This window comes from Centruroides vittatus, unplaced genomic scaffold, assembly GCF_030686945.1.
Source record: "Centruroides vittatus isolate TY-2023 unplaced genomic scaffold, ASM3068694v2 contig_459, whole genome shotgun sequence".
In the NCBI taxonomy this organism is placed as follows: Eukaryota; Metazoa; Arthropoda; class Arachnida; order Scorpiones; family Buthidae; genus Centruroides; species Centruroides vittatus.
In genome coordinates, this window is record NW_027122255.1 from 1557190 (window position 1) to 1578055 (window position 20866).

Here is a 20866-nt window from a genome sequence, read left to right on the forward strand (position 1 = left end):
ACTTATGGGTTATTAAAGTTCGATTTACCATGGCTCGCTTAACGACAGTTTACTAGGAAGGTCGTAAAACGGGGTTTAGTATGAACATAATTAGCTTGAAAATTTTAGAACTTTTAATGTAAAAATTAAGTGTTTTGGTAAGCGGAAGTTCTAATATTAAGCAAGATACTTGTAATTTATGAATGATTAATGCGTAATACTGACATTTTTAGTGTTAAATAAGTAAGAATTCCTGGTTTGATAAACTGTGAACACCGGGTTTTGCAAACTGAAAGTTTCGTATCAAACATTCGAATTTTTAGATAAGAAGCAGTTAAATTAGAAAGATAAAATTCATAGAATATATATAAACGTCACGATTTGCAAAAATATTTTATGCCCGAAGCACATTGATGTTGCCCCCAATTGACGTAACATTGAATGAGCCTTCGGCACTCTCCAAGATTACGGAGTTTTCTGCCTTAGGATATCTTTGTTTAGAACAGGAAACGGAAGTAGTTAAGAATTCGGATTCCCGAAAAATAAACGAGGAATTAATTCGTTTCGATTACCAAAATGGCGGATGATAGAGAAGAAATTCGCTGAACGCCCAAATATAAATTCTAGGAATTCGATTCCCTAGAGGAAGGAGGAGAAAGGAATGCGTTTTTCCCCCATAGTTTGGCTATTTGTGGCTTTTGGGGAAATCATAAGAACTAGAATTAGAAGGAATTCGTGAATCGTGCCAACATTTTTTGGTCATACTTTCACTATATTTCCAATTAACTAAGCGCAAAAATTTGCTGTTATACTCCGCAAACCACTTGTTTTTTTAATTCGTGCCCCGCATTTAAATCGTTTTAAACATGTTTTTAGTATTAATCTAGGCAACCATTTATATATATCTACCATTGTTAAAGAAGTTCATCTCTCCAGTGGAGTATCTCTCACGAAAAGTTTAAGATGCGAGTCATAAATCACGAACTCGGTGTCATATTCAGCTCGAAATATATATATACAGTATATGTATGTTTTTTAACGCTCTTCTGTCGGAAATTTATTACTAGATTTATTGAAAAATATTTTTCTGAATTCTCAAGATATTAAACGATTCATATTATAATAAACATTCGATAAATTTCATTTTTTTTAAATTTAAATTTCGCGAAAATTTAAGTAAATCGTTGCGAAAGTTTGAATTACTTTGACATAATTCTCCTCTTTCCAAGTAATTGTCTGGTGGGGTAGATAATTTTCTGGTTGATTTATGTTATGTTAGGGTATTTTTTCTATATACATTTTTATATATTTTTGTCTGGAATTCCTGTGTGTGGGGTGTGGAAAGAGAGAGAGAGAGCGATGCTTCTTTATGATGGATGAGATTCACGCGTTAGTGTGTCCGATGAATTCTCTGCAACTTTATTGACATGGGGGAAGTTCGTAATCGTGTCGTGACATTATTTTCTTGTCTCTCTCTGACGTCACAGGACGAGAAATGAACTATTATTACGTAGACGAGACGAAACGTGTTGCAATAAACTGGGCGGAAGCATCGATCTAGCTTTATGTATCGTTAATGTAAACAAAAATCACACGGGAATAAATATAACGGATGAGAATTAGAATGATTAGAGAATAAAACGTGTTTGTTTATCCTATCGCTCCAATAAATTTGAAATTTTATTAATAATAATGTGATTTAAGAGAGTTACATAATTTCCTTTAGCCACGGGCTTCTGAATATTAATAGGTATAAGTGTACATTTTTTAATTTATTACGCTGATTATTGATTTTTTTAGATATTTAAATTTCGTGAAATATTAGAAAATGATGTACAGTACGTAATTTAGTTTATAAAATTAAATTATGGGTAATATTCAGTACAGAAATTAAGTGGATTTGTGGCATATATACTTCAACACGAGCAATTTAGATCGGTGTTTTTCTTAAAATAATTAATAAATTTCTCGGTGATTACACTAAAATTGAATTATTGTGTGAATATAATTTGAATATTGGATAAAGGAAACGGTGTTTGTTGCGAGACAATTGACAAATATTCTGATTTGTAACAATTAATAAGGCGTGTTGCGAAATCGGATATTTCCGTTCGAATTATTCCCATTTTATGGAGCGTATCTAGTCAAATATCCTATTGTGTGTTGTGGTATCGCGTCGAGGGAGACGTTCACGTGTATATCTACGTTCGATAATTCGATGCTTGATAAATAGGAAGCGGAATTTAAACTTTGACCTTCCTTCGTGTTCGTTCGAACAAGTAGCGAAGTTCCAAAATAAATACCGTAACTTTTAATATAAAACAATTGTTGTTAGCCCGAGAAATGTCCAATAACTTCTCCTTTCCATCACATTAATTTCACCCTTCTCGGCAGCGTTGGCGGTAGCCACTCCTTTCACCGATGGCATAGTCATTATAGGTCCCGAAGTTGCCCTCCACAATTCAGCCCTAGCTGGCAAATTGCCAAAAGATAAGGGTTTAATAAGTTAGTGTGAAGTGTTGGGAGTCGAGAGAGAGCGAGATGTGATCGATCACGATCCTGTTCGGTCTGCTAGAGAACACGATTTGATTTGTCCCGTGTCATTCGCTACTTGCCTCTTCATTTCCCCGAAGAGACACGACACACAAAACTTTGATTGGGACAAATTTGTTCGTGTTTCGCCCCCTCACACACCTTTTTTAAATTGTTTAAATTCCGATTAAACGTATGCATGTGCCCTTTATTTAGCTTTTTTTTAATTTGTAACGTGGCTCTTCAGTGTTTCGCAATTCGTAAACAGATCGAAGTTGAATATAAAATCCATTTTTTTCCACCATTAAATATTCATTATTTGTTTTTCAATAATGTAGTTATGTTTTACTTTATTATTTTCCACGACATTTAATATATCTGCAATGTATCTTCCAAGTAAATAAATAGAATTACGCGACCCCATTATGAGGTAACGTTTTAATGTAATGTCAAAGACCTCGAGAGTTTCCACTTTTGTTCAAGGATTTTCCCCGAATTTCGAATAATTTAAAAATTATTAATCAATTAAAATACACGTTAAGGAAGAGTTTTATGCCACTAAAAGTTAAATTTAAAAGATCTTTACCGAGGAAAAAATTCAATTTCGACTCCATATTCTCCGCTTTAATGATAATTAATAAAGCAAGAAGAGACTATTCGAATTCGGTGGGTCGCGCTCGGACCATTTCCCAAACGGTTCTTGTGTGTGTGTCGCGATCGATCAACCCCCGCAAATACTACTAATCGATCGAAGTTTGTCGTCCTTTCGTCCGTAATTATATGGAATAAGTTCTGTACGCTCCGTGTACTATTGATGACTTATGATAGGTAATTTGAAAAAGTTGAAACTATTCCAGGATTTGATGGAATTTCCGAAATGGGAATATCACTCGAGCGAACTTATGGAAATGTTATCGAATTTTTTCCCCCTTTTCTTGGGTTGCATCGAGATGAAGTGGAGACGTGAGTCACCACGCTACCAAGAAACGTATTATTTTTAAATCGCTGGATGGATTCCTCTACTAAATTAATTGTAATTTTGCTTTTCCGATTGATTACTCCGGAAATAGGTCAAGTTCGATAGTTTTCCAATAAGGTCACGTCTGTGGAAACATTCCAGTTGGCAGAATTCCAGATACTTTTTTCCCTCCTCCTTCTTGTTTCTCTTGAGTCTCCATGTTCGCTTCCATGTCCAGTTGCTACTTTTGTAGAGTGGTTCGTTAATTATGCCAAAAGTTTCCTCTTTCTTTGTTTTCCTCCTCTAACGATTGATGTGTTTGTCACATTCATCGATTCTTATATGGATAATGACAAAAGTTTAATTCTTTCACACACTTTTCTTGCATTATTTATATTTGAATCTTGGCAAAGACTACCATTTGATGGAGTTAATTCATATTTAACTACGTTGAAGTAGTATTTTAATATAATTTATTAATTATTCGGTTTCCTTCGAGTAATTCGGTAACACAAACAGTAATTATGACTTTTTTTTTTCTTCTTCTGGAGACTGGAAGGATAATTACTCGCCGTTACTCTGTTCTGATTATGCTTTATATCCCATTTACATGAAGGACTTCCACGTGGAGAGAATTAATTATAAATATCAATTACGTTGAATTGTTTTGATTTGTCTGTTTAATGTCTAAGGTTTGTTTCAAGAAATATATATATATATGAATAAGTTTCAATAGAATTAGTGTTAAATCGTTTAGAATTTAATTTCATATTACAACATTCAAAAGTGTCTGTCTGAAATCAGTCAAATGACTTTGTCCTTGTTTTTCATAGGAAGACGAGGATTCTGGTTCCTCACTTGTCATGGGACGAGGATTTTTGGTCCCTTTACACATACAAGTATATAAAATAAAACTTAAGTATGAAATTAAGTAAAACTTCACACCACTACGAACCGAAAATGGAGGAACAACTTTCGATTTTAGACTGTTAAACATAATTTTAAAACCCCATTTTTGGAAAATATTAAACAGTTTTTAGTTCTTTTTTTTCTGATGCTTTTTAAATAGGTTTCTTTTGAAATAAATCTGAAATGCATTTGTATCGAATATATATTTATACCCCATTACTATTAAAGCGATCATTTTTAGCTGTTATATAAAACAATTTATTCGCTCTAGCGATTGTGTCACGCTAGAATCGCAAGAGCAAAGTACGAAAAATTTTATTGACTGCAGATTTATTATTTCTATCCGTACAAAGTGCGAGTACAATTCTCTGCGATAATCGTCCCATGTTAACATATTAAGAGTTTGTTAGAGCCATAAAATATCCGACGTTTTTGTTCTATAATTATAATTGAAGAACGTGTCGTAAAATTGATCGAGGAATTCAAGCCATCGTAAGGTGGGAATACTGGATTTTCTTTAATACCCTCAACCAGAATATCCCATAAAAATTATTGCCCTAGTAGGGAAGTAGGGACTCTACTATAAGCCTTAGCCATGAGCCTATAGAAATCACGTGTCTCCTGTATGGGCTGTTATACTCGAATCCGAAATTTTCTATTTAAAATCGAAAGAAACGTTTACTTAACTATTTTTCAGGAAGAAAAATGGTGGGTTTTTTTTATTAATAACTTTAAAACATGATACTTTTGACGAATTATTAAAGCTGAAAAAATTTGTAAAGTAAATTTTACTTGTATTTGAGTTAATTTAGAGAATTATATTATTATTCTTTGGTTTTAAAACTAAAATAATTCAAATAAAAAGAATTAGTTTTAATTTGGTCAAATTTAACTTCAGCCATTTTTTTTCCTTCGCAGCGTGTCTTTGAATGTCAGTGGCGCCATCTAGCGAAAAAGTTTTTTTTTTTAAATTTCAATATTCAATATTTATGTAATAATGGAAAAATAATTTTTAAAAATCTTTAGAAAATTCTAAATTAATTTTAACTACAATTTTGAATGGAATCAAATTCAAAATATTTACTTAAATTTAGAAAATTATCTTTAGAAAACAACAATGTAAATTATGCAAATTACAAAAATTACAGCTGTAAAATTAATTAAAATATTTTTCGTGAATATTCTTATTTTATTTTTAAAAGAAAAAAAATTAAAAGATTTAATGCTTACTTTCTGATAAACATTTGGTGTTTAATTACTTTTTAGAATGAATCACATATATCAAAGAGTATATGTGAAATAACAAGATGAATAAATAAAATATATTTAAAATTTTGTGGGGGTCAGATAAAATCTAAATCTATAGCCTTATATATATTGACGGTACAGACTTATATACATTTTAAAGTACAAAATAACCCAAATGTAAAGTTAAATTGGTCCTAATTAAATGCTTTATTACTTTATAAATGTTCCAATTGCGATTTCAATTGTAGTTCAATGCACAAAGAACAATGCATTGACGAATTCGGTTACCTGAAAAACATACTCACACGCACTGTGGCTAACTGAGTCTTGTTTGTTTGGGATGGGTACGTACTTATGTGTTTTAGATACACTTTTATATATAGGTACATATAGAATAGTTTTGGTTAACCATTAAAAACAAACTTAATGTATACATGGACTTCTGGGTTATTTGTGGGTGTAGGTGTGGTGGGTATATTTGCACATAGACATTATTATACTGGCTGAAGTCAACTAATTATGTACAGTAAGACCCCGCTTAACGCGGGGGATGCGTTCCTAGACGACAAAGCGCTAAGCGAAACAGCGTTAAACGAGGTCATTTTAACATAGAGTAAATAGGGATAGGTGAACACGCGACCAAAAATAAACAGATTTTACTTTAATTTTAGGTTATTTTTATATTAATTTGCATAATAATATATGTTAAATAACACATTAACATATGCACACAGAAATGTAAATTTCATTTTTCTTGTTTTTATGAAAAGGTCCTGGCTCTTCTGAAATTCTTAAGATCGCATTCAAAACGCCTCGTTTTGCTTTTGCATTCCTTTCAAAATCTGGATCATTCGCTACAAAAGTTTTACTAAGGAAATCGGTAGAGAAACTCTTTGGGTTCTTCGTTTTCAGAATCTCTGTTTTCCAGTTCTACATGAATTCCTTCTTCTGCCAATTCTTGAAGGTCGTCGTTGGCAAGGCTCTCACTTAGAAACCTGTGGTAACTCTTCGATATCCTGCTCGGCTACATCTCCTAGTCTCGCTGTATATATTAGATTGACAATTTGGTCAACCTAACGATACAGCGATAGGCTCTTCTCGTTGAGAATTCTTGGATACCTTCAGCCATAACTTCTTCCACACTCTGTTCACGCATTTATCAGTTAATTCTAGTGCCAGCCAAGCCGATATTGTCCTACTGGCATCCATGATGTTATATTTTTTCCAAAATTGCACCAAACAAACGGAGATTTAAAGAAAGGACTCCTTTTTGCCACCTCTTACCGATTGGTTCGTGTTCATAAATACAGTAGAGACTCGTAAATCGGAACCCCGGTAATCGGCACGATTTTCAGTCGGACTGTGTCGTGCTGAATCGAACGTTTTTGATACTAAATTTACTTCTAAAGTATAATTTTCATGTTTTTATATTCTTCAATATATTTATTTTGTTTGTACAAAATGCAGAAATAATTTTTAACGATACGATAGCCTCGATTATTATTATAAAAATTTTCGTTAGGCTTAAAATCGACGAAAATTCAACACGAAGCGACACGCAACGGAGAAAAATTTGAACATCGGACAGGTTAATATATTTTTTCGTACATAATCCGTAATCGGAACAAATCCTTAATCTGAACGACCCCAGTCCCCAATTGATGCCGATTTTCGGTTCACTACTGTAATTGTATTATGTACGAATCAATGAAATGCCGCGATAATTAAAATCAGCATACATTTTGAGCTTTTTTTTTTTTTAGGCTTCGAGCAGACCGCGTTATATCGAATCAGCGTTAAGCGGGGTCTTACTGTATATACAAGCGTGTGTGACTACACAAACACAAAATCTCAATGCTTAACTGCGTTTGGGACAATCTATTTTGTGTGTGCGTGCGTTGCGTGTACACACACTTATCTATTCAGGGGATACTATAGATTACTATCTATGGAATTTCGGGTCTTTGAGTATATATCTGAACTGAGGGGACCGAGACGAGTTCAACGATACCCTACTTTTGGACCGGAGACGAAAAATAAAAAAGTTACCATAGTTTTTTCGGCGATCGCGCGATGATAGGGAGTCGCGTCGCTCTCCGCTAAGTCGGCCTCGCTATCGCGATCGGGAGTCCCGTCGCTTGTTGTTAAAATTGCCTTTAGTAGACGTTACCCCCCTTTTTTACTTTGTTCAAGAACTACCGTGAATCGATCACTAGTTTAGCATATGGCAGCGTGTGGTGGCGCCCATACGAGAGGTCAGTCGGGCCGCCATGTTTGCTGCCATAAGTAACATTAACCGAAATGGCGATCGCGCGATGATCGGAAGTCGCGTCGCTCTCTCCGCTCTCGTATCGCGTGTTTAACCCTACTGGAGACGACCGTAGTCCGACGTCATGGTTTGCAGACTTTACCGCAAGATGGCAGTACTAGCAACTATGGTGCCGTCTTCATGAGAGCATTAAAAAAGTATGGTAAGTGAAAAAGTATGATAACTTTTTTATTTTTCGTCTCCGGTCCAAAAATAGGGTATCGTTGAACTCGTCTCGGTCCCGTCAGTTCAGATATATACTCAAAGTCCCGAAATTCCATAGATAGTAATCTATAGTACACCCTCTATTCATAACACAATGGCTGGTTCAAAAAGTCAGTTACTAAATTTTAAAATGAGGATTTAATGTTTTTTTTTATACTAAAAATATTTCTGAATTTATAAGAACTTTTTTATACAATATAAATTTAAATTAAGTATTTTTGAAAAAGAGGAGAATTTACTTTTAGCAAAAAAGTTAGATTTAATTGAAACGGACTTTATACGAAATTTCGATATTTTAAAAATTTTCAGATTTTTTTAAAATAATTTTTAATAAATATTTTAAAACCGATTTTCAGAAATTATTTAATTAATATTTAATTAAAGACGATATTTTAAATATTTGTTTATTTTTATTAAATTTGTCGCTAACAGATGGCGGCAGCGTGACAAATGTAGCGATGCAGAATCCGGTGGCCAATGTCGATCCGCTGTATTGACCAACGTCACGTTGTAAAGCGATATGCAGCAAATACCGCAACATTCTTATACATTATAGCGATTAACACAAACGTCTTTAGTTTATTAATAATTATAAATTAAAAACTCACGTTCTTCTCGCCAGGAAAGACACAAAATTTCGTTCTTTCCCGTCGGAAAAATAAAAATAAAAATAATAATTGCGCCCGTTTTGCTTCATTTAAAAGAATTGTTTTAAAAATAATGTATCGGAAGAATTTAAGGAAATTTTTATATAAAATTTTAGGGAATTTTCCCGTAAATTTTTATATAAATTATGAATTTTTATAGCGTGAATCTTATCGCTTAAATTTTAATACGTTAAATATTTAAATAATTCTCCGAATTTTACTTATAAAAATTGAAATTCCAACTCGATATTTTTATAAATATATTTTAAAAGACAATTTAGATTACTTTTAATGGGGGGAGCTTTAAAAAACACGACGCCCCCGAGCGGAAAAACTATTATTTTGAGGATGATTTTACAAATTATGAATGAAATTTGTATGGCGAGGACGAGACGATACTTAACGGTTCGAGGCACGTATCATCTCGGCCGGCACACCCCGAACGTGCAATGGTATCGCCGCAATCACGTGATTGCGGCTAGAGAGGAAGGAGATGAACACACGCAGACATCCCCATCATTCCCGAACGGAGTTGCCCTTCCCCGTTCTAAACGTCATCCCCCGTTCGTGAAAGACGAGGAGGAGGTGGTGTACTCGCATCCGACCGGAATCGTTTACGAAACCCTTCATTACGTATTTCCTCTTTGGTTCAAAATGGACGCTAACCAACGGTAAGTGCAACGGTTTGTTTAACGTTCGAACGCATCAACAGGTGTTTCCCGAATGCCATTACACGGCAGTATGGCGAACTTACGCTGCTTCCTTTTCTACTTAAAAAATCCTATTTTAAGCGAGGGCTAACAGCCTAAATACTAAGATTTTTTTCGGTTCTCTTCCATCTTCGGGAAGCGCATTTTTTTCGTGGTGATTCAGGAAGAAAAATTTAATTAATCAATTTTTTTTTAAAATTAGAGGAAAATGTTGAATTAATTATTCGTGCTGCCTTCTGTTAGTTAATTATGTAGCTTTTTTTTTATTTATATATACGAGTGATAAGTAAGTCGATTAAAGAAGCCTCTCGTGAATGTTGTTGAAACCATTCTAGTAAGAGTTCTGTTGAATGAGAGTAAATATTCAGGGAAAAAGGAAGGAAAGATATTGATGAAGGACGAATGATTCGTTCTGTAAACGCTTGAGTTTTCGGCGTTATTATTAGGATTAAATTGTCCAGTCTTTCTAATAGTTTGGAGGGAAGTTCGGTCCAATGAGTTGCTCCCTCTCTTTATTTTTATTCAATTTTCATCGCTCCAATGGAAAATGTACGTACGTACGTTGTAATTACGAAAATTGACGACTTTTTTTTCTGTTTAAAATGATTTTAATTAGATGTCGTTTTGGTCCGCGCCGGTGTAAAGTAGCGAAACTTCTTCCTTAAAGGAGGCCGAATCGAGAGAATTTCGAACTTCTCTCCACCTCAAGACAGCGTGAGAAGATTGATCTCTCTGAGGAATATATTGGAAGGAAAGTAGATGTCATTCGCTACCTTAGCGCGTGTTCCTTTCAAATTCGTGAAAGGTCTTTTCGACAAAACATTCCATTAGCGCATTAATCGGATGCGAACCCCCACACGAGGTTTGATTTTCCCCCGCCCAATGGGTTGCTTCGTTGAACGGCAGGTGGCAAACAAATCGCTCTTCTCTCGATCGATGCCATTCTAATCTTGTAAGTTATCGATCCTATCGGTTCCGCCTTTTCTCTATTCTTCTCTTCACCCAAACCAAATCCAGAAATATTTGTACAAGATAAACGTTACTCCCTTTCTTCCATTTTACTTATCTCGCTAGATTGATGGAGTTCTGCGACTTTTTATTAAGTCTACAGTTATTTTAACGTTATTAATAGTCTCAAAGTTTGCGTTTTTTAGTTTTTATTCTAAAAAACTGTATTCAATTCGCATCGCCTTAAAGTATAAGCACACACTTGACTGGACAAGTTTTCTCTCTTGTTTTCCTCGATAAAAATTAATTTATTTTACGAAATATTCTACTTTTGGAAGTTTAAACACGTTTAATCGATTATTTTAAAGCTTTCTGCCGCTCGAGTGAAGCCGAATTTTTGAAGTTCTAGTGATGAAAATTTGTTCTAGTGAAGTTCTGATCGCTATTCATTGCTTAATTTTCCGTCATTTTAAAGTGTTTGGACGCATTTTATAAAAGTAAATAATTAATAACACGTCAGATGCCATCCTTACACTTTATTTTATAGACAGTTTTCTCTAATTCTTAAGATTTCGTGCGAAAAAAAACTATCATTCCTTTAGATTGTTGCTATGAAAAAAATGTTGTTTTCCGTCGTAATCCCTGAATATTAACTTCCCAGCAGAACAAACTTGTCATGCACAAAAGACTCTTTCGCAGGGATTATTAAAAAGTAATGCACTTTACTTCCGTTCGTTGGGTTAACCGTGCGTGCCAGTTATTTATTGGCTTTTTTTATTATTCAATTATAACCCATTTTCGGGAATAGTAGGGTTTTTTCCCCCTCCCCTCCTTCCCTTTGTCGAGAGCTCGTCCGACCAGGGACCCGAAATTGAACGACTCCCGAAAGATGATGTCACATATCTAATTGGTCGTTTTTCGCACCAGATTTGGCCACTGAGGGCGTGATACTGGATGTATAGTGAAGGGAAATTTTCTCGTTTCCTTGGTAACCGTCTACAGAATGTAGTCTTGTAATTAATGGCATGTGATACACAATTCTTATAATGAGTACAAGTAAGAATCGTTACAATTAATATTTAAGTGTTTTACGCAAGAGCAACAATTGAATTATTGTCGTAGACAGACAGGCGGCTCTCATTCTATGTATATCATCTTTTTTACTATTATTTAAGAGTCGAAAATAAAAAAACTCTCATAAAGTACTATGATATAAACCAATGCAATATCTTTTTATTGATTTTTTCCCCCCTCCCAAATCCTATTCAATTACATAGATTAAATGGACAATTGATTGCTGAAAATATGAACGTAGATTCCTCTTGAATTTCTCCATTACTTATATAAAAATTTATAGGAATTTATATTGAATTTTTTTCATAATTGATCGAACTACTACATCAACTCTCGAATGAAGATGAACTTTACATTTTTAATGATGTATAACTAAATTTTTCCTATTTCCAGTCTATATATTTGTTTTCAACAGTATAGTTTCTTTGAATCTAAATAATGATGTCCTCCCAAAATTTGACTGTATTCTCATTAATATCTCTAAGCCGAGTTGAAGGGAAAGATTCAGTTCAAATTTATTTCTGGCAACTGACTCACCATTAGGGGCTCTGCGAAGGGATCTGTGTCGATATTTTGTTTGATGGAGCCTGGATATAGATGTCCATACAATTGTGTTTAAGTATAGATAATTTTATGCTATATTTTCTTAAGATATTTCTTAAGAAATCCTTAATGTGAACACTCGACTTTCACGTTTTTTATCGGGTCACGTTCTCTCATCTTCACTTTTTAAACGGCTTTGTTTGCATTATTTCAAAGTTCTTTGGACGAATTTCTCTTTATTAAATCTTTTTAAAAGCAATAATAAAGATTTGGATCGGTTTTTAAAAAATCTGGAAGGTAAAGATCTGATTTTTTTAGGCTGGCTTCCTTCCAAAATGTAATGTTTAGTTATCTTTGTATTCATCCAAAAGAAAAAAAAGAAAATTCAATTGATTTTAAGTTAATGTATACGCTTTGTAGTATTTATAAACTTAACTTTATGTAGCTTAAAATTTGCATATAAATTTCGTGGTTTGGACGTCACAAACACTAAAACTGATGATTAATGAGCCAATTTTTGATTTTTAACATCTCCCTTCATCCTTGCGATTTGATTCTATCCTCTTCTTTTTTATTCGCATTCCTTTTTTTTATATATATATAATTTGGATACAATATTTAAAGCGTATTATTGGATGAGCGGATTTTATGACCAGAGAGAGGGGAGAGCCTTCATCCCTGACTTTACTAAGCTCGGCGGTTGTCATAGTGACGCACGACTTTGCAGATAGCATCTTCCTGTATCCTAGCAACGTTTTCATTGTCAACACTTGTGCGTAATATCGACAAGTGGAAAGCTAGATTATCGTAGGAAGCATAAAATTAATACAGAAATACAATCCTACATTTAGATATCGGTTTTTTGTAATGAAGTTTCCACATCATCCTTGTGACTCAAAAGTACAGTATTGTATTGTAAGTTTTATCATTGATCTCCCTCATCTTTGAAGTATAAATAACAATAGAAACAGCAATATTGATTAATCTGTATATAAAAGAAACAAGAAATAAGTTTTTTTCGTCAAAATAAATGATAAAATATTTTTGGAATCGGTACAATTCCTAATTTTTTTTTCTTGTTTCTGTTGGATGACAGCATCCTTCTAGATAATAATATCGTTGAAACTGATATATATCTGTGTGTTTACTAAAAATGACAGGCTATTGTCTGGTCTAATATATTATTTTTAGTTTTTATCGATAGTTTTATGAGTGTTTTTGATAACAAGAATTGTTAAATGTGCGTGTCCTATCAGATAAATGATCATCTCTATCCGATAAAGTGATGTTAAAGAATGTCAGACGTATCATTCGACTTCAAATTAGGATCCATAAATCTAATTTAGGATCCAATCAGAAAGTAGTTTCCTGATTCTGATTGAATTTAGAATTGGATTTGATTCGATCAGAGCGCCTGCTCTCTGGATTTTTTCAAATTAGGATCCATAATCAGAAAACAGAATTCTTACTGTCGACCTTTGCTGTTTGAAAGCTACTTTCTAAGCGTTATAACCATCTTTTGGACCACCCCGTATTTATAAAAATCTATAATTTTTATAGGTACAAGTATAAACTGATGCTAAATTGACATTATAGTATATACTGTTATATTTCTGCTTTTTTGGACACCGAATTTAGTATATTATATGTACACAAGCGCAGTCATTTTACTGTTATACAAACATGCATTGAAACTATATAGCTTTCCATCATAACTTTTCTCTATTAAGTACAGACTATTAATTATAGATTCATACCAAGTCATCGTTAACGCCATTCTGTTCTACAGTAAAATTACTATCTCGCGAATAAGGTTTATATAAATGTCACGGTCGAATTCGTCTACAATTGTATTACAAAGTTCACAATTGGACGAAGCCATAATTTCGTTCCACTCGACCGATTATCATTTAAGTGTAATGCAGAAATCTATTTTTAGATTTCTCTTTAAAGTGATACAACTTTATCTCTTTTTATGTATAATCGAAGATTCAATAGAGAACGCCTTCGTTTGTTATATAAGATTTTACAGGAATAAAATGTGTATAAATTCCATCAATTCGTTCTATTTTTATCCCTTTTTTAAAATTATTCTACTATTAATAGAATATTTCATTAATTTCTTGAATATTTGATTCTAAAATTTGTATTTTTCCCCCTTAATTCATAGTTTACATTTTTCCCCCCTCTTAAAATGTATTTTAATTTACTTTTTAAGAAAAAAATTTAAAAGAAACTTTATTGTTTTTACTTACAATAAATTTATTAATAAGATAAATTAAACTTGAATAACAATTTCCGTTTTTTCGAGTTTTGAATATTTAAAAACTTTCCATCCAATCGTTTTAGTTACAAATGATTACGTATGCAAACACGTAACAGTTAGAAATATATAAGATTTTTAACCAATAAACTTTACGAATAGATTTTAAAAATTTAAACTGGAAGAAACTTTTTAATGCCACATTTCGAAATTTATTGATTTTTGTACTAAAATTTCGTGCTTTCGTGAAAGTTTTAGGTCTTAGAACTTTTCATTTTTACATTATTTTTCCTAATCCGTATGCAAAATATAACATTAAAGTGAAGGAAAAGAAGAAGAAAAAAAAGATATAAATTTACTCATCCATCACGTCAAAGTCCATCAGTTATTTTATAGAATTTAGTGTGCCACTCAGTTTGTCGCTGGAGGAATGGTGGTGGATGCACCATTAGGGCATCCGACTTCGTTTGTCATTGCTGCACTTATTCCTGTCTTTAGATTCATTTGTCAAACAGCACGCGGGATCTTGTCCCCGTTTATTTTTGGACCGTCCTTTTTGACTGGGGTCACTTGCACTTTTCTTTCGACTGCGTAAATTTCCTGGTATGGCATCGAAAATAATTATACAGTATTACTCTTTGAAAATCGAGTAAAAATCGCTGTTTCGCGCCAATTAAACCTCGAATTATCGAAGAAATTTCAACATTTAGCTGAAATTCCCATTCGTTTTTTCTGTTTCGCTTGTGTTTTTTGTGTTTTTGTGCGTGTTCTCTTCTAATTAAGTTCATTTTTTTACTGTTAAACCACGAATTATTGAATAATGGAAGAAATTATTGGATTTTAAACAGTTACTTTGAAATTTCAATGTTTCTGCGTGTTTCCTTTAAGTGTTTTTTTTTCCCTTCTTAATAGTGTTTCTAGTATCATTAAACATATTATTTACTGGTCGAATTACTGAAGAGTGCCATAAATTTCTTCATTTATTCAGTTTTAGTTTTGAAATTTGAACATTTCTGAGGTTTGTGGTGCCATCTGGCATGATAATTCTTAACTAATTTAATTTTTGTAATTAACCTAAATTGACTCTTTATATAAATAAATATAGCGTTAGTTTAGATTAATTTAAAACATTTAATTATCATTTATTGCCTCAATTAATATATTTTCTCCTTTTTTAATTTCCAGAAATGTTTCCGTTTCGACTCAGTCGATGCCCTTGGCACTTCATTCCCCGTCAGAAGGCGATCGATTGGTTAGGTGAGTCGGTGACGTCATTCTGAAAATAACCAATAATTAGTCGTGAATTAATAATCTTTTCTCGTTAATTCTGGGTGAAAAAACCGCGGGAGTCGGCTCAGAAGAAGCATTAACGATTCTAAATAGGATCTTCGTTCGAAATTAATGAAAATTTATGGCCTTTGTCTTCGGTCTTCGCTGAATTCGAATATTCTCTTAAGTAACTTGTTTCCGTTTTGTCTCACCAGATGCCACTACCGACGAATCGTAAAATTCATTTTTATTAATTAACGACATCGACTCGATAGAGCCCGAGTCAGCGCGATGAACGTTAATTATTTAATTTTACAAGGTTAAAGTATATTTATACGTGCGTTATCGACTATATTTGATTAAATGGACGGCATAAATTCTTTCCATCGTTAACATTTAAAATGTTTAGGGCAGTTATTTTCTTTTAATTCTGTGAAGGGTACTTTTTTACTCTCTGCGGAATCAGCAGAATAATAATTCACCCTTTGAACGTATAAAGAAGCGTTTTCTATTTTTCTACCCTTTAGAATTCACAGAAGAGCATTTTCTTATACCTTTTCAACCTTTAAGCGCACTGAAGAATATAACGTTATCTACGGGGATCGCGAACTACCGGTTGGGGTTGCGATATCAAAAGTACCGAATTTCTGTATATACATAAACGCTATTGCTTAATAATTGCTCGTACATTTTCTCGCGTAATAACCACACGTTACTGCGATGATAAAGATTTATTATATTAATTTTTTTGGTGTTAAAAAAATTGTTGTTGTAGCTATACATTTTACACGTATTTAATGTTATAGAGATGTAAGTTGACATTTATGTGAGTCTTGCTCGTTTTTTATAAGTAATAAAATAAATAAAAAAAATTCTTCCTAGTGGAGTACATAAAAGCGCTGACCCAATACAATCTTTAGCCGTGTGTGGTGGAGGCTTGACCTAATTTTCGTGTCGTCCACCTCGTCGAGAGAAAAAGACGCGGAAATTGAATTAATATTCCACCACATTTAATAAATTGAATGGCGAAATGTTTGCAATTCCTGTTTTCGTCAGTCCATGCCTCTGTTTCCTCCGTACCCCCTCCCGGACGCCTCCGTTTTTCCTCTGTCGCCTCTGTCTTTTTTTCCTCCCGAGGTGCCTCTCTTCCTTCTGTTTTCCTCCGCCGATCTTCGGTATTTGCCGTTTTCAATAGAGAAAAATGTGTTTTGAAATATCCGGGAGTGTTTTATAGTCGAGTCGTGTTGAAGGATACGGAAAAAAGTTAAGTTTGTCAGAAAGAATAATTACCCACATCTGTCACGGTAGAAGTCATTTACTCGAACTTGAAATGCCCAGTTAGGTTGTCTGTCAATTAAACGTCAGAGACAGAGTCTGGCGATATTAACAGTCTCTATCTCTCTCTTTGCTGACGTTCTTTTTTTTTCCTGTCTTCGAATTTTGTCTCTATTAATGAAGATGTTATTTTAGTAAATAGCGAAATGCGCCGAATGCCTGGAGGCGTAGGATGGTACCTTAGGTGACAGTGAATAACGATGTTCTCACCGACAACAATCGACTTATCAGTCACGCTAGGGAGAGAGATGATCGTCTTGCCTGATTAAGCTTACCTCCCCGAAGAATGATGGGTAGCATGTGACATCCAGCAACGAGTGAGGATGACGTGTAAGAATGAATGCTTCTCGCATCCCGTTTTGCAGTCAAATAACGCGTACCTGAAGGGGGGTGTTTGTTCGCGCATTCGGGGCATTATATAATAGTTACCAGTTTATACTAGGCTTAGATTTTATATTTAAGAGCGTGCTGCGGATTTTGACCCTTAGTATTATTAGGATTACATTTAAATCCTGTAACGTATTGTGTATCCTTCTTATATTCTTCTGCCTCGGTTTTAACTCTTAATCCGATTATTTCTCTATAAAAACAAAAGAATTATTTCGTTTATAGATGACTCGACTGAGAATGGTATTTGATATCATTGAAATTTCAAAAAAAAAAAAAAATCCTGTATAGCTGGTATCCTCTGTGCAGTGGATTTACAATGGAGGTGCGTTGAACTATTGATACATTCGAAAGTGATCTATGGACGTTTTCTCTCCTTCTGGCGGTCCAAACCGGAACCGACTGACTACTTGATATGTTAGCTGCGATATGAATGCTGTGGGTGTAGTCGTGTGACGTCACGGACGTTTATAGAAGCGTTTACGGTTGCACGTGACGTCTTTCATTCTCCCTTTTGAAATGCAGAAAAACTCGCTTTAGAATTCAGTTTTTATCATTCAAAAAATGTTCTTTTTTTGAATTTATTTGGCCAATTAACCCGACTGTACCATTACGATGTTAGCATTATATATTGTGAAGCAATGTATTTAAATGCTTGTTAAAAGAGTTTAACAGCCTTCTTTGTGACGTTTGGGTGTGGAAGTTAAATATCAGTAAGACACCGTAGACCTTTAAACTCATTAATCTATTTTTTTTTTTTTAATGTATTCTACTCGTGAGAATGAGTTTTCGCATTGAGAGTAAAGAGGACAACGGAAGCACTGAATAGAATATTTCTCCTTTGTTCGAATGTTGTGTTGATGTTCTTACTTCAGGTCTTTAGTTCCGGATTTGTGAATAATTAAGACATTCGTCTTGCCTAAATTTGGCGAAAGTATTTTTTTTATTTATTTTGCTTATTATAAGAACCTATTCTGCAGTTTAAAAAGCTCTGACTGTACATTTTTAATAGGTGCTAAGACTGAGCTCTCGCAAGTCATAAATGTGGTGTCTATCCCCCTCTGAAATCTATAAAGATGTATGAACAAAACGAATTAAATAACTGATGAAATGCCTGTTTTTAAGAAGTTTTTTAATTCATGTGATTGTTTTCATAACTTACATAAATTTTGGGTCTCCGTATCTGGACACCCTTGTTTAGCTCGTGTGCAGCACACATTCCATTAGGAAAACTTCATTTTGTTGTGAAGACAGCGTGAGAATCAAATTAATGTCTTTTTATTAAATTATCGCGCGTTATCTAAATTGCCAGTCATATTTTGTTGCCAACATTTTTGAAATTCGATTATCCAGTTTGAAAACTATTAATAATTACATGTGACGACGATGATTGTGGTGTTTCTCGAAGCAGTCGTTCCAGTCGAATGACTACTTATTACTCTGTAGGTCAGCATGTTGATAACATCTGTTTTCTGAACGCTATAACCCATCCCTAGTGACTCGTTTCAATCGACAGATATAATCAGATTTTATACTGTTTCTACAACTTTTTCTTATATTTTTTTCACAAGAGATTATTAATCAGATAAACAGGGAGTAAAATGTTATCGGGTCAACTCTGTTGCGAAATGTGTGTGAAATTTATGGATATATTTTATTAATATTTTATGCGTTTTGTTATTTTAAAAGGCATCAAATTCAAGATGAAATAGAAAACACAACACGTGCGCTCATGCGCTACGCCACTAATCACAACTGGCACTCAACACGAGGGGAGACAACACGCAAACAATAATGGAGCGCGCGCGCGCGTAACACAGCACGCAAACAATTTTTGCTATAAATACAAAACACAGTAACACAATAAATAATGTTTCGATATTTACAATGCGCTACGTAATCTAAAAAGACAATAATTATTGTAATATAGAACACTGCTCATACGTCACACAATTGAACGGTGTTTAACGTTCATCTGAAGTTTTTGTAGTAGTCATTCCCATTAAAATCCCCCAAAATTGTTCGAAACAACAGAAAAACCATTCTGAAAGTGTTATTTATATGGTTACATTGATATGATAGGTTTATAATTTGTATTATTCCATCCCAGATGACGTGTGTCCCATCAGTATTGTTCCTCAGCTGTTCTGTGCCCAAGGCTATTTTAAGAATTTGTTTGAGGCCCTGGCTCAATTTCTTTGTTTTTATATGGATACAGTTACAAAACAATATTGGTAATGAGCTGTGAGATGAGGCCCCACGGCCGGGTAAACCCATGCGTTAATGCGGCCCCGTTTGGACCCCAGCAATATTGTCTAGAGAAAGTTTACGAACAGATTTAAGCTGCTAATAAAAATCTCGTATTTTAACCTGGAAAGGAACAGTGCATGACGATGTTATCTACTTTTATATATAGGATCCATTGTTCGTAATAATAGAGATAATTTATATATATGGATATCGAAGATATACATTTTTTTATTCGAGTATTTTTATGAACTGGGCCATAGTTAATAATCCATTTTTCAAACCTCCATTATTAAAATCACCTTTATCTACATCCTGATGGAGAGAGAAGAAAAAAAGGCATCTCCCTTTACTGTTTGATCGATAGGAAACTATTGTTTGAACAGTTAACGATTGGATATAATTGCAATGCTTTTTTTCAATTTTTCTTTATTAATTGGAACATTTTCTTATCTGAAATAAAAGTGAAAAGTATTACTTGTAACTAGAGAATCGTTAATTAAGCCATTATTGAATACAATGCTGATAAGTGGGTCAGGAAAGATTCCTCTTTTTTCGCGAGGAGTTGGCTCCTTCTTTTTAATTTCCTTCTTAAATTATTGAAAAATTGATAGGAAATTTCATTGGTTAATCGCATAATTGGTAAATTTATCTGTTGTTTCTAGGAATACACTTAACTGTAGTTTTCACTAAATGAAAATAGCACGAAACACATTTGGCTGATCATAAACAGATGTGGTGTTGAATGAAGCATAACCTTGACTCTTTTATGGCGGATTTATTGCCGAGGGTGGGTTTTCGAGACGCTTTAGCATCATTTATTTCTTTTCAGGTTTAAATTCAATCATTACTAAGGGCTGTTTTTACTGCGGGGTTAGAGGTCGGGAACACTAGACGATGCCGGGAAGCGTTTAATTCCACAACAAAGGACTTTCCTCGTCTCGTCTCTTATTAATGGTTTCGTTATATACTGAGCGAGGTACATTTCTTGGTTTACTAATTGCAAAGTTACAATAGAGAACAGGAAGAGGGTCGTTAACGATTCGTTTCGGGGATCGATGGCGTTTTTCAAAATGGCCGGCACGCGTCTCTTGATTCGGGCGACAGATGGCGCGGTGGCATTGTCGTTTTCGCTTCTCGGTTCAACGACCCTGGCATCACTTCTGGCTCGTTAACGAGATCTTTTGCGTTTCACCAGCCATCTGCCGAAATATCCGATGCTTAAATTGAACAAGAAGGCTTTTCAGGACGGTTTGGCGCCGTCGTTCTCCCTTTCATAACTAA

At 34.0% G+C, this 20866-nt stretch overlaps 1 protein-coding gene across 2 annotated transcripts in view; it reads left to right on the top strand.

Annotated features, from left to right (window-relative positions):
- The window catches only part of siz (Brefeldin-resistant Arf-GEF family protein schizo), a 118048-nt gene that overhangs the window by 18144 nt on the left and 79038 nt on the right, over nucleotides 1-20866 (top strand). The window contains exons 1-2 of one of the 2 annotated variants that reach the window (XM_067272900.1): nucleotides 9156-9477; nucleotides 15530-15601. In XM_067272900.1, the coding sequence (XP_067129001.1) occupies nucleotides 9170-9477; nucleotides 15530-15601 (380 nt within the window). In that variant the 5' untranslated portion in view covers nucleotides 9156-9169. Of the gene's footprint in view, nucleotides 1-9155; nucleotides 9478-15529; nucleotides 15602-20866 lie in introns of those variants that run through there. The other variant, XM_067272901.1, reaches the window with a different exon arrangement.